At 36.6% G+C, this 14,365-nt stretch overlaps 1 protein-coding gene across 2 annotated transcripts in view; it reads left to right on the forward strand.

The window, feature by feature from the left end:
• Window positions 1–14,365, forward strand: part of LOC132151758 (sodium channel protein type 8 subunit alpha-like) — a 45,129-nt gene that overhangs the window by 19,691 nt on the left and 11,073 nt on the right. The window contains exons 11-19 of one of the 2 annotated variants that reach the window (XM_059560108.1): window positions 72–347; window positions 4,095–4,421; window positions 5,674–5,806; window positions 5,990–6,228; window positions 6,900–7,073; window positions 7,272–7,631; window positions 8,616–9,092; window positions 12,611–12,728; window positions 12,978–13,132. In XM_059560108.1, coding sequence (XP_059416091.1) covers window positions 72–347; window positions 4,095–4,421; window positions 5,674–5,806; window positions 5,990–6,228; window positions 6,900–7,073; window positions 7,272–7,631; window positions 8,616–9,092; window positions 12,611–12,728; window positions 12,978–13,132 — 2,259 coding nt within the window. The remainder of the gene's footprint in view (window positions 1–71; window positions 348–4,094; window positions 4,422–5,673; window positions 5,807–5,989; window positions 6,229–6,899; window positions 7,074–7,271; window positions 7,632–8,615; window positions 9,093–12,610; window positions 12,729–12,977; window positions 13,133–14,365) is intronic. The other variant, XM_059560109.1, reaches the window with a different exon arrangement.

Below are 14,365 nucleotides of genomic sequence, written 5' to 3' on the forward strand. Positions count from 1 at the left end.
AAGCTGAATTAGTCAACTTCCCTACGCTTTTTTGTTCCTATGTTTCTTGTCATTTTGTCCCTCATCACTAGGCCAATGCAATGGCAACCTCGGCAGGTACAGTATCTGAGGATGCAGTAGAGGATGACGGAGGAGGGCATCTGTCCCGCAGTTCATCTGAGGTGTCCAAGCTGAGCTCCAAGAGTGCCAAGGAGCGACGGAACCGAAAGAAAAAGTGGAAGAAAGAGCAAGAAGAGAAAGGTGACAGTGAGAAGGTGGTAAAGTCAGAATCTGAAGACGGCAGCAAGAAGAGCCGCTTCCGTTTCAGAGACAACAGGCTTGGGCGTAAGGCCTCAATCATTAACCAGGTAAGAGTGGGGTTATTTCAACAGCGGCCCACATAAACATATTTACCACATGATCTTGTTCGTCTCATGTTAAGTGGTATATGATATATGTCTGGCAAGGCAAGGATAGCATAAATTAATTTCATAAGGAGGAGATCATTATGTTCATTCCGACATTGGTTAAGGAGCAGAGCGATTTAAGAGGTGTTTGTTGTTCATGGTTGTCATCATTGAATTATTCTCTTTGTTAATTTGACCTATTTTTTATCATTTTATCTGTCTATATTAAGATAAAAGTAGCACTTAAAGACCTTTTTGTGGCTTTTATTCCATGTCTGATAGCTATAAGACTTTTATGAGCAGATATGCCGGTAATTGACATTCAAAGCTCTACTACTCTACATCTAAAATTATTTTAAACAACATTTGCTATTTTTTTTATACTTGTTATACATTCAGCTTTTATGTCTTTGTTAATTTATATTCCATGGAATATTCATATTTAAAAAAATGAATTTGTCACACCACAGGACCATTTAAAATAAACTAGTTAAAACAAAACAAAAGTTTAATAATTTTTAAAATAATTATTATGCATGCAGCTTTTATGATCTTAAACTTATTTGTGTTTCATGAAATATTCACATTTTTAAAAATAAAATTGTCACACCAAAGGACCATATAAAATGAACTAATTCAAACAAACAAAGTGGTCAAATGTTTTGACTGTTTATAGAATATAAATGTGACGAGTGGGGCGGGGCCGAGAGACGTGGGAACAGGAGCGAGGCCGGTGGAGTGATTGGAGATGAACGACGGATATAAAACTGGAGCGACGACAGTGAAGGACGAGAGAGGACCAGGCCTGGGTTTTAGTTTGTGGTTGCTTTTTATTTGTGCGCGTCAGTCGTCCGTGAGGGCTGACGCACTGTTTTGTGTTTATTTTGATCATTAAAATATAATTTGATTGTCCGCCGGTTCCCGCCTCCTTCTTCCCATGATCATGGAGTTTTAATTTGTTACAGTGGCTAAAACCCAGGCCTGGTCCTCTCTCGTCCTTCACTGTCGTCGCTCCAGTTTTATATCCTTCCATCTCCTCCGTGGGACTCGAGACCTCGCTCCTGTTCCCACGTCTCTCGGCCCCGCCCCACTCGTCACAATATATATATACATTTTCCTTTTAACTTACAACACAATAATTCTCAATGGGCAACAAAACCTTAATTATTTCAGCAGACATGTCAATAGACGTGCCATGAATCTTCTTTGAAAATGGACCAGAAATATCATCTTTGAATTATCAAAACTCTTCTTGCAATGGGGCTTATAAATATTTTGTTGAATAAAATGCCCTCTAGAATAAGACCCCCCCCCCCCAAACATAAATACCACATGGCGTCAGCTAGCAACAACATGTAGCAAATTACAGGTTACTGTTTCCCCTTGAAATTTGCCATGCATGCATGTTTGTTTGATAGACAGTATTTTATTATGAGTTAATGATTTAGAGCTAATCTCTACAACTGTACTCTGCTATTATACTGACATGCTTCTTTTGCAGTCTGTCATGTTGCAATAGAAAGCTGATATAACCTCTGGTGTATGCTATCACGGCCCAGTTGAGCCCAGCCCAGTTCTTGATACTACTGTTCTCTGCTCTGTGCAGTCGCTACCACTTGAAAGCTTACCACCGCTGAGTCATCGTCCATATCACCAGGGTGATTAGACAAAGTGCTTCAGCCTTACACTCAAAGACCAGAAGAAGAGGAAGTGCTCTTGCTCAGCGCCCATCTATCTGTCACTATAATTCTTTCCATCTCATTCATTGTCTTGCTTTGGGCAGGATTTATGATTGTACATTTCTCTTTATGTCTAAAAGCTCAGTTAAATTACTCGAAACTACATCAAACCTGGTGCTTTTGGAGTTATTTAATTTGATTCCTCTATCATCTGTTCATTTCGTCACCTTTCTCTGGTTTACAGAAGAATGCTTAGCCATTCTGAGGGCAATAGGAACACCTGTTCAAGATCTGTCTATGTTGTTGTGTAGAGATGTGAAGTATGGCATGGACCCCATACTTTCACTGGTCCTGTGAATTATTTAACCTCTCGCTATGAATCTTTCATCTGATGAGAGCAGTAATATAGTGTGCTTAAGCACGAAGTTATACTCCTGGGTCCCACCCTGCAAATTCTGCCCAGATCAACCTCACAACAATGGATAAAAGCACTTTATTAGACAATCGCTGGTTAAATTGGAAGCTGGTTTCATGACATTAGTTATTACAGTGTGACCCAATATTTTACCCCTGGTAGAGTTTTTTTTTTCTCCTTGGATTTAGCACAGAATGCCACTGATTGTTATGGATATTTAAGTAACATCATACAATCTCCAAAGGATTTTGCCTTTGTAGCACTTAGGTCTCAACCCTTTACCAGACCAACCCACTTCTCCTTAATGAGTGATCTGAATAAAATAGTCCCTGCTGAGAGCTCATTTGGGCTTCGTTCTGCTGTACATAGACTGCAGTGGTCAACCACTCTATTAGGGAGAAGGCTTTCAACCGCACCGCAGAAAAAACGCCTGCGCTAGCAACTAGCATTCTGCATTATCAGTGAATTTCAGCAAACAGTTAGAACACTATTATTGGTCTCAACTAGAATCTTGGATCATCTGTGAATTTCATATGGGAAGTGAATGTTAGCCAGAAGGAAGCATTCTGCAGTAGGACAAAAGTTTCTTTTTGCACTTACAGAATAAGAATGCACTAAACTTCCGTAATGTTACGTGTTTCCAAGTGAAATAAATAATTTATTGGATTGTGAAGTGTGGGTGTCACAGAATGAAGTCAGAGTGAATGTTAAAAATGATTGCTAAATAGTTGCTGGCTATCATATATTTAGTAATATTGAATCATATTAAGCAGTGTTATTTTAGTATTAATAGTTTACTATTAAAGATATAGTATTTATAATCTGGATTAATTTTGTATTTCTATTTTTTTTTTTTGTATTTTTAATTTTAGTAATTTTGTTGTGTGCTTTTGTCATTTTGTAAGCTTTTTTATTTCTATTCAGCTTTCATTTATTTTTATTTCAGTTTTAGTAATTGCAGTACTTCAGCTAAAACATATCTTATTTCACTTTGTTGCCAAGGCAACATTTCCAATTCATTTAATACTTACATTGTATTTCAGCTTTATTTTTAACTAAACATGTGATATCCGTCAGCTGTTTAGCAATATGTTTAGCATTCACGCTTACATTCAGCTTTATTTCATAACAAAAACTATTTAGAATAGTTACTTTTAGGTAACAATGACAACACTTTACTGTTATCATGAAGATTATGAAGATAATTAAAAGGTTACGAAGACAAACATTTATTTGTAATAAGCTGAATTATTGAAAACCAATAAATAAAAATATCAGGAATGTGCAATAAGACAATAAACATGGTCTGCTTTAATTTCATACTGATCTTAAACATTGATCAGCTTTGGTTCTGTTTTATGAAAAAATAGAGAACAATGGCTCTCTGAATACCAGAAGGGACCTGCAGTTAGCTGTTCAATTATTCATTTAATGACTTTGGTCAGCAGTTTTGCTCTCCATGTTTCTGAGTCACTGTTTGGTTAGAAAAATTATTAGAAAAATGGGATAAATCAGTTCAATGCAAATGCCTTTTTCTTCTCATGTTTATATAACACACTTGCTTCTTACACACACTATTTCCTGTCCTCATGTGTGGCGTCCTTTTTTTTACAGTCCCTGTTGAGCATCCCAGGCTCACCCTTCATGTCCCGCCGCAGCAGTATATTCAGCTTCAAGGGCTCAGAGAACGAGTTTGCAGACGATGAACACAGCACGGTCGAGGAGAGTGAAGACCGCCGCGGATCCCTCTTTGTCCCGTACAGGCGCAGCAGCTACAGCGGCTACAGTCAGGGCTCCTCACGCATTAACCCACTGGCACTCCACCCAGGGTGCAAGAGAAACAGCACAGTGGACTGCAACGGCGTGGTGTCTCTGATCGGGCATGTGCCCAGCCGGCTACTGCCTGAGGTGAAAATAGATAAGGCAGCTTCAGATGACAGTGTAAGGACGTCCACAGGGGGCAGGTTCAGAGTATAGGCATGACAAGAGTGGCCTATTATGATTCCAGTTCAGATTCTTCCTCTCTTACCCTTTTCGATAACCCCATTTTGACTCTGTCTTTCTAAGTCTCTGAGTTTCTAGTCTGTCTGTTCCCTCTCAACTCCTCAACTACCTTTCTTGTCTCTATTTTTATTTTTTTTATGGCAGTCCCACTCCCTGCCATCGCTCTCCCTCTTTGAATGGCATGGTCAATCAAAAAAAGAAACTGAAACGAGATACTTGTAATATTACCATTCCTTAATGTCAACCACGATATCAAATATGTAATTTTGTAAAGGTTTCCCCCTCGATTGTTTTTCCCCCCTTTTTTTCAGAATTTCAGGACCACTCTGCTCCCTCCAAAAAAGTGTGATGCAAGAAAAACCTATCCTAACCTTTCCAATAACAGCAGTCTGCCTCATTTTAGTTAGCATGGTGGATTGACATCCTTATACTCTCTTTGCCTTCTCCTCCTGTGTGGGAAGCATGATTTTGTGCCCAGATTTCACCCAAATCCATAGCATGCTGTTTCAGACATTCAACTAAACATGCTACTGTCACCAAGTAACTGCACTGTAAAATCTAGATGATCTTTGGAACTGAACGTAACAGCGAAGATAAACAGATAAACATTGCCTTGACCAACACCCACAATACCAAGTGAATATATATTCAAGATACTTTTCTAATGGCAGTGAAAGCTGGGCCTTAAGCAATGTGTGAATTTCTTTTTGCATGATAATATTTGCTGGAGAGCTAGTAGGCAACCTTTTCAGCAGCTAGTAGTGATGAATAAATAGTCTTGTAACTGAAGTAAATAAATAGGTGTCACTCATTCACAATTTCAGATGTAGATAAAATCTGTATTTATTTTTACTGTTAAGTGTCTGTAAGAGAATTAGTTATAGTAGGTCCATATGCCATTGTCTTGCAAAAATAAAATTGTATTCGAGTAAAGCTAGTTTGAAAAGAGTTTAGGTACAACACTTTACAGTGTGGTTTAGAGAGAGAGAATCTACATAGGAATGTACCAGAGAATTCAACTGTGTCTAAATTGAACTATAAATGTTAAGAATGAGTTGCAGGTTCATTTGGGCTTGTGTTTTTGTCAGCATGTGCATGTGTGTTGGCATGGGTTTAAATGTTTCTTGAAAGAATTCCCATCTCTGATTGTTTTTTGTCTTTCTCCACCTTATGTCACTCTTGTCCACAGGCCACCGAGGTGGAGGGAAAGAGAAAACACTCAGGTTCTCTTATGGTGTCAGTGGACCAGCTCAATACTTCCTTTAGCCGGAAAGAGCGAGCCAACAGTGCAATGACTGTTGTCACCAACACACTGGTGGAAGGTATTGTGTAACATCTGTCTGTCTGTATTAATGTTGTCAAAATATAGTAAAAATATAATAATATAAAATCAGTAATCATAAAATCATTTTATAGTTCCATATAGATTCATATTACATTTTTCCTTACTCATAATATAGGTCTCAACATATTCCTCTTTTCCTTATTATTTTTTGTCACCACAGAGCTGGAGGATTCTCAGAGAAAATGTCCACCCTGCTGGTATAAGTTTGCCAACATTTTCTTAATATGGGATTGCTGTCCAATGTGGATAAAGCTAAAAGAGATAATGAACCTCATAGTGATGGATCCATTTGTCGACCTGGCTATCACTATATGTATTGTGCTGAACACAGTCTTCATGGCCATGGAGCATTATCCCATGACACCACACTTTGAGGAGGTGCTTTCTGTTGGAAACCTGGTAAGACTGTTTGTGCGTTTTTATTTATTTTTATAGTTTGTTCTTTTTTATACAAATGACCAATGCAAAACTGAATTAATTGCAAAAAAAGAAATGGCTTTCTAACTGATAGGATCTTTGTGATTTTGTTTCACCAATTATGATTCTGGACATTATACTATATAAAGAATACCTGATAAAATGTGATTAATTATGCAACATGAGTGGCACATTATTTTTAATGGATTTATATTATTTGAATTATATTATACAAATTTAAGTTGATACAAAACACAAATATTCTGACTCCTTTCAATATTCATGACAATGTGATTTCGAATATCATTATTTGATACTTTTCTTAGCAAATGTTTGTATGTAAATGCCCTAAATTCAATCGTTTCCTTTTTCAGTCCTGACCCTCTCCCCCCATTTCTGAAATGAGCAGAAACATTGTACACTGTGCCAGTTTCCACTGATGTCTACTCAGTGTCTGATGGACCTACAATGAAAATGCAGCCTGCATTAAACCAGTCTTCTCCATTATTCTAGTTTCTTCTGTCTTCCACCACCCATCCATTGCTTCTCGTATCCAATTTAGTGATCTCACAGTATTCATGATACAGGCACAATCAATGTTTGTTGTTTGGGTCATATTAATGATATTTTTCTTTGTTTTCTTTTTATCTCAGGTGTTCACCGGCATCTTCACAGCTGAAATGTTTGCCAAGCTGATTGCCATGGATCCATACTACTACTTCCAGGAGGGCTGGAATATCTTTGATGGCTTCATTGTGAGCCTGAGTTTGGTGGAGCTGGGGCTGTCTGATGTAGAGGGGCTGTCTGTGCTCAGATCCTTCAGATTGGTGCGTTATGAGTGAAGTAAATTTATACAATATAAATTACGATGCAATACATTTTATTAGTGATGTAAACATCACTCGTTCCTAGGATTTGCATGCTCCCTTCTTATACCAACACTAAACTTTTAAGCGGTAGAGTAAAATGTCCCTTATTTTCTGATTCCGAACCTTTTGTGAATCCCAAACTTCTCTCTCACACAGCTGAGGGTGTTTAAGCTTGCTAAATCCTGGCCCACGCTGAACATGCTGATCAAGATCATTGGTAACTCTGTGGGTGCTTTGGGAAACCTGACCCTGGTGCTGGCCATCATCGTCTTCATCTTTGCTGTCGTGGGCATGCAGCTGTTTGGGAAGAGCTATAAAGACTGTGTGTGCAAGATTGCCGCAGAAACCTGTGAGCTGCCCCGCTGGCATATGAACGACTTTTTTCACTCCTTCCTTATTGTGTTCCGGGTGCTGTGTGGAGAGTGGATTGAAACCATGTGGGACTGTATGGAGGTGGCTGGACAAACAATGTGTCTCACTGTATTCATGATGGTGATGGTCATTGGAAACTTGGTGGTGAGTTTTAGAGTTCTTCTCTGCTCAGTTACTTTCCCATGTTGCAGTTTATCCTGCTTTTTTGTCACTATTTCTTTCCTCACTGTAAGGAATGTCCTGCGAGACTGTAGGGTGTCCCACCTGTCATTTTGTGGTTCAAACAGTATTGGGGGTAACGCATTACAAGTAACGTGAGTCACGTAATCAGATTATTTTTGTCAAGTAGCTAGTAATGGCAGTTACTTTGTTTTCCCATTTATTGACTGACAAGTCTCCTGTTCCCATATTGGGAGAAATCGGAAGTACAAAAGGCATTGTGTGCGCTGTGTGAACATGATGTAGTTCTAGACTAAATGTGAATGTGCATTAATTCATCCCGCTCGCAAAAAAACAGAATGAATTAAAATGAATTAAAACATTGAAATGCAAACTCAGAATATGACGCAAACCTGCAATAATTAAATATGTTAAACAACACAAATGTATCAAATCCCATTTTATAAACTAATTTCTTTGCTGTTGACCTGTGATGATGCAGTTCGACCAATAAGCAAAAATTACTTTAGATAAACTAACAATTGTGCTTGTTGTTTATTGTTTTGTTTTTTTATAGTTGAAGAGTGTTCTTCTCATGTGTTCTACTGTACAGATGTAAATTTGCTTTTCCTTCAGAAGTTTATTCATTACACTTTTTGGTGTGAAAGTAATGTAATGCAATACTTTTCATAAAAAGTAACTAAGTAACGTAATTAGTTACTTTTTTAGGGAGAAACGCAATATTGTAATGCATTACTTTTAAAAGTAACTTTTCCCAACACTGGGTTCAAAAGGATGTTTGCGGGACTCATTGGGGTTTGCACAAGTCTTCACAAAAAGCGAAGTCACATAAGGGGAGGGATTGAGCATGGTTGGACCAAAAAATGACAAATGGGTCAGCCTATTGTCTTGTGGACTTCAAGTCTTCATCATATGGAAAAGCTAAAGCGATGGTCTTCTCTTGATCAGGTGCTAAACCTATTCTTGGCCTTGCTGCTCAGCTCCTTCAGTGCTGATAATCTGGCAGCCACGGATGATGATGGTGAACTGAACAACTTGCAGATTTCAGTAATCCGCATTAAGAAGGGTATAGCTTGGTTCAAGATTCACGTACGTCTCTTGGTGGCCCACATCCTGAAGAAGAAACCTTTGGAAGATGAAGACAAACCTCTTGATGATATGTATGACAAAAAACTCAACCTCATGGGTAACCACACTGGTGTTGACATCAAATGTGGTGATCTAAACTACCCCAAGAATGGCAATGGCACTACAAGCGGCATTGGAAGCAGTGTAGGAAAGTACATAATTGATGAGGAGCCCATGTCCTTCATACACAACCCCAACCTAACTGTACGGGTTCCCATCGCTGTGGGAGAGTCAGACTTTGAGAACCTCAACACAGAGGACTTCAGTAGTGAGTCAGATGTGGAAAACAGCAAAGATGTGAGTATTACTAAAGTACCTTTTAAGGAAAGTCAATTCACTTGGTGGCCATATTTGAAATGCCTCCAGGTAACTATTTCCTCGGTGCAAAACCAACTACTATCTACTTGGAGGAAATCCTGAAATCTTAAGAAGTCCTTGACAAATTCACATTTGAATAACATATTTAAAATCAGCAATAAAATCTTACATGAACTGTGCTATAAATCTAGTTTCTGATGCTGAAATAACATTAAAAAGCATATATTTTAAGGTCCAACTTAAGCATGAGTCTCAGCACACTAAATGTTTCTTTAAGAACTGGAGCTTCTAAGTTCTAATAAGGCAGCTTTAATGCGCTGTTTCGTATATACTGTATAAAACCAAAGCAGCATCAGAGTTGCCATATTAATACTTTAATGCGGCATTGGATCTTTGTAGAGAATTTAGAGGCAACACTGTCTAGGACAACTTTTGACTTTCCTTTGTATTTTTAGCTGGTTACAAGAGATAAAAATAGTTGTTTTTAATTTACTGTTGAAGGAACCTCATTTTGGATTGAAAATATTTATTCTACAATCTCAAAAAGGTTATTTATTGTATCATTTTACTATAAATATCCTTATTCTAGAAATAAATATAAATTAAAGCAGATTCTGAGGTTATTGTGTGTGTGTGTGTGTGTGTGTGTGTGTGTGTATGTGTGTGTGTGTATATATATATATATAGTTAAAGTGAACCAGAGGAAAATTGTACATAGCCCATACAGTATTCTTTGAGGAATTGAAAATGGCTTACTGCTGCTTACTGTACAGAATTCACAAGGATCATCATTTTGAGCCCATGTTGCTTTTTGCATCATTTCACTTTCAGAAGCTGTTGGTTTATGTATTCTGGCAGATAGACTTTCTTTTCCTGGCACAATGAAAATGATTGTGAAACATTCGAATGCATCTTTTTAGATATTTCCTAAGGCCATATTAGGGCTTTTTGATTAAAGATGACTACTCTATTAATAAAATGCCAAAAGAAGGCTTCTTGAGTCCGTAGAGCATGACTGAAATAAATAACAACTTGTTCACACTTAGAGAAGCAAGCATGTCATTTTTATTTTGTGTTTGATACTTTGACTAATGCATTATACTCAAATGCAAATACATTAATGGATTCAATGACGAAAACCTTTATTTAGGGAGTATGATCAGATTATGGTGATATGTGTTTGTAGAGCGTGACTAGATAAAGTCAGTGTCAGTAGTTGATTACAGGCTGCAGATTCCAGCAGTATGGGTGGATTAAGGCTTTGCAGGCAGTATAAGAATGTTGAGTTGGGCTGTTCCTGTGATTTATTGCCTTGCTGCTTCTGCTGAGTGCTGAGCCACTCAGCCATAGAATAGATGCAGTCCACCAGATGATGTAATGTTTTTACTTTGTGTATGTGTGTGTTCGTACATGTGCATTTGTGTGTAAGTTTCAATAAAATCAGGTTATTAAATCTGAGGTAACAAGAGAGCAACAAAGAGCATAGCTAGCCACTAAAAGTTAATACTGTTATATTTATGTTTAAGCATGCTACCAGGCATAATAATGAACCAGAAAACAATGTCAGCGATCACTTGTCATCCAAAATCATATGTAGTTCAAAATGTCAGTTTACCTCTGGCCCTCAAAGTGAGGATCAAGCGTGAATTCAAGTGAATTGAGTAACATTGAGAACTGAGTAAGAAAAATAATACACTTTTTTAATAGCTATATTTGATATTAGCACACATATACATTAATACTGAATCTCCTGTCATTGTCCTGGTCTCTGTGCAAAGACTGGGTCACCTTGACCCAGTTTAGACGTAACGGATCTAGTACAGCTGAACTATACATGCTATACTGTACATCTAGCCAGTGGCATCACAGTAGATCATTCCTGTTAGCCAATCAGGCTGGTTGGGCCTTTATTTTTGATTGGCTAGGCTGGGTCAGGGAGGAATGCAGTGGTGGTGTGTAAGGGTTGTTTGTCGCTTTATATACTTTAAACTGCTGATGTTTGTGCATGTGTATTAATGATTCAGGTTTTATAAAACTGCTGTTTCATCCTGGCCTGCTGTCATCAGGGTCAGGCTTTTCCAGTAGGCTGAGGAATATGTTTTTAGTGTTTGTATGTTATAATCGTGTGTGTGTGTGTGTGTGTGTGTGTATTATTTTTAAATTATGGTAGGTGCTTGCAGTAAGAGAGAGTTTGATGACCCTGCACAAGGCTTATACGTCACATTTAAGTTGCTTCCTAGTAAAAATTTCATGTCGTATCATATCATATCATATCATATCATATCATATCATATCATATCATATTATAATAACCTACACTAACATTTAATACGAAAAATTGTAATAAATTAATAATCAGAAATAATGAGACCTATGTTTCTGTTTCTGTCTCTGAATGATTGTTATCATATTAGTATAAAATGTCTATAATAATAAAATTAATATTAACATTTTTTATGTATCACATTTACCACATGCTAGTAGTTTTAGTTTCACATAAAATTAGTTTTTAATGTATGTTGTTTATAATGAATGCCTCTACAAGTTATGTTTGTTTTATACTAATATTTTTTATTTTTGTTCTGAACACTGTCAGATTTAAAAGTTTTTTTGAGTGACTAAAATATGCCTTTATAGTGTTTTTATAATTTTTATTATTCTTATTATTATTATATATTTTTTACAGGATTTTGTAACATTTGGGGGGGGGGGGGTAATAAAATGTTACTTACCCGGGTTTTTTTGCGAAAAAGATGCGACTTATTTTCCAGAAAACAGAAAATGATATTATGATGTGATGTTGTTATATATGGACATCATAGTTTAACATAACTTTCAGATTATTGTTTATTTTCAAATAATAATCAGAAATATTATTATTATTATTATAATTATAATATTATATATGAATATTATATTGTATGAGATGATATTAGATTATGATAGTAAAAACTATTTGTTGCCCCTTTTGTCTCATGTTTCAAGTGTTTTTTAGATATAAATACAGATGTGCTGTACCATAATATGTAACAAAAAGGAAATCAATACACGACACCTGATCACAAGAAAGTCATTAAATACAGTCTGATTTGCATATGTAGGCCCTAGATGATAGTTTTCAACCTAGTTAATTCAGTTAGTGTTGAGTCAAGGTTAATTTTGTCTTGGGTAGAGTGAATCCTAATTAGGCTAGACATCCAGAAGAACAATGAAAGTCAGTGCTATCTGGCCTCAGCTTATAACTAGTAGGTCACATTTTTTGACTCACTGTTACTGTCATGTTCAGGTTATCAATTTATATTGTATCAGGTTTTCACTTGAGAAAGCAGTGACTGTAGAGTTGGAGTCGGGATCACCTTGTGTTGACCTTGTTTGTGATTATCTGTATTTTTTTGGAAAGCTGTTGTTGAAATAAATTGATCCAATAAAAGTGGAAGGATGAATCAAAATAAACCAAATTTTCATTGATGCATATTTGTGTTTTTATTTTCCTTTAGCTGGATGACACCAGCTCTTCAGAGGGAAGCACTATCGACATAAAGCCTGATGAGGAAGAACTGGCTGTAGTTGAGGTTGTGGAAGAGTACTTAGACCCAGAGGCCTGCTGGACAGATGGTGAGCAATGCATGCATCTGTCAATAGTTTGAATTAATTACAATTAATAAATCAAATGTATAAATATTTGCTGAGAACAAATATATAATAAATTGTACAAAATAAACATTAAACTGTATATACTGTACTGCACTTTTAATGTTCACTAGTAAAGCAGTACATTTGTTTTAGCTTTAAATAAGAAAGCATACATTGTGAGCATCGATTTGATTTGATGTGTGTTCAGTATATGTGTAATATGTTTTTCAGCCTGCGTGGCACGGTACAAATGCTGTGACGTGCCTATTACCGAGGGCTGGGGAAAGTACTGGTGGTTTCTGAGGAAAACTTGCTACCTTATTGTTGAACACAACTGGTTTGAGACACTCATCATTTTTATGATTCTGCTCAGCTCTGGAGCTCTGGTGAGGTCACACACATGCACACACGTAGTAACTGATATTATTTGCTACTATTCTCTTAAAAGTGCTAAGATGTAAATCACATTCCATGGATGCAGTACACAGGTGTTCAGTTCATTTTTTTAAAGAATTTGAAGCACATATTCCATGTTGTTAATGAATAAATAAATAATTTCTTTAATTTATTGGCAATATTTATTGATAACCAGAAACCAACATTGATCCCAAACTTGCTATCCCCTACTTAGTGGCTGCTTAATTTAGTCTAAATGTTTATTAAATGTTGTTAATTTATGTATTTTTTATGTTGTTATTTGTTATTTATTAAATGCATATTTCTAGAAAATGAAAAAATCACACAAATAAAGGTTTAACATGCATTTAGAGGACTTTACATTGGGATCACAACAACATGCAATATTTAGTTTGACCTTCTGGGGTTTACATATTCTGAATGTTAAGCTTCTTTTTTCATTTACCATTGTTGAAAAAGAGGGGAAATCTATATATATAAAAATTTTTTTGAAAGAGTTCTAGGGCATATTTTACACCCGGTTTGATTAAAGTGATGCAGATAACCTTTATGCATGTTGCAGATAAATTAGTTATTTAATTTGCTATAAATTAGATAAAGAGTGGAGACCTCAAAAATCTCCATTGATTTTTGAACATCAGTGATAAAGATTTTCAGAAGCTGAAAGAATTAAAGACTGAGATAAAGATTCTGAAATAGGATTGGACGATACATGGGCACAGTGTAGACATCTCAACCTTTCACCATATATTTGTGCAAAACTAATGCAATATAATGCTAGTGCAGGTAGATTTTAATGTGATTGAGGAGGCATAGCATAATTTGTGATATATGATATATGTAAGTAGCTAATGGCTATCACTATATTGCACTGTACCGGCTCCTGCACCTCAGCAGTCTGTCTAGGGGCTGCAATATCTCATGTCTGCTGTTAGGGACCGTAGCCAAGTGCTGCAGAAATGGACCCACATGCAGACAATTCTGCTGCCTCTCTCACAGCTACTGTTAGGGATCGTGCCCAAACTCCCGCTAAAGTGAAAGAGCAAGCTAAAGTAAGTGGGGTTGCAGTGCCATCCTTTGGTGATGTCAGGGACTGAAAGTGCTTGTGGGAAAGATGCAGTTGAGAAATCTTCAATTAAACAAACTAATTGAAAATAATTTTGACAAACATGCATCAAGATTTAGTTACCATAATTGATTTT

Source organism: Carassius carassius, chromosome 10 (assembly GCF_963082965.1).
Source record: "Carassius carassius chromosome 10, fCarCar2.1, whole genome shotgun sequence".
Classification (NCBI taxonomy): Eukaryota; Metazoa; Chordata; class Actinopteri; order Cypriniformes; family Cyprinidae; genus Carassius; species Carassius carassius.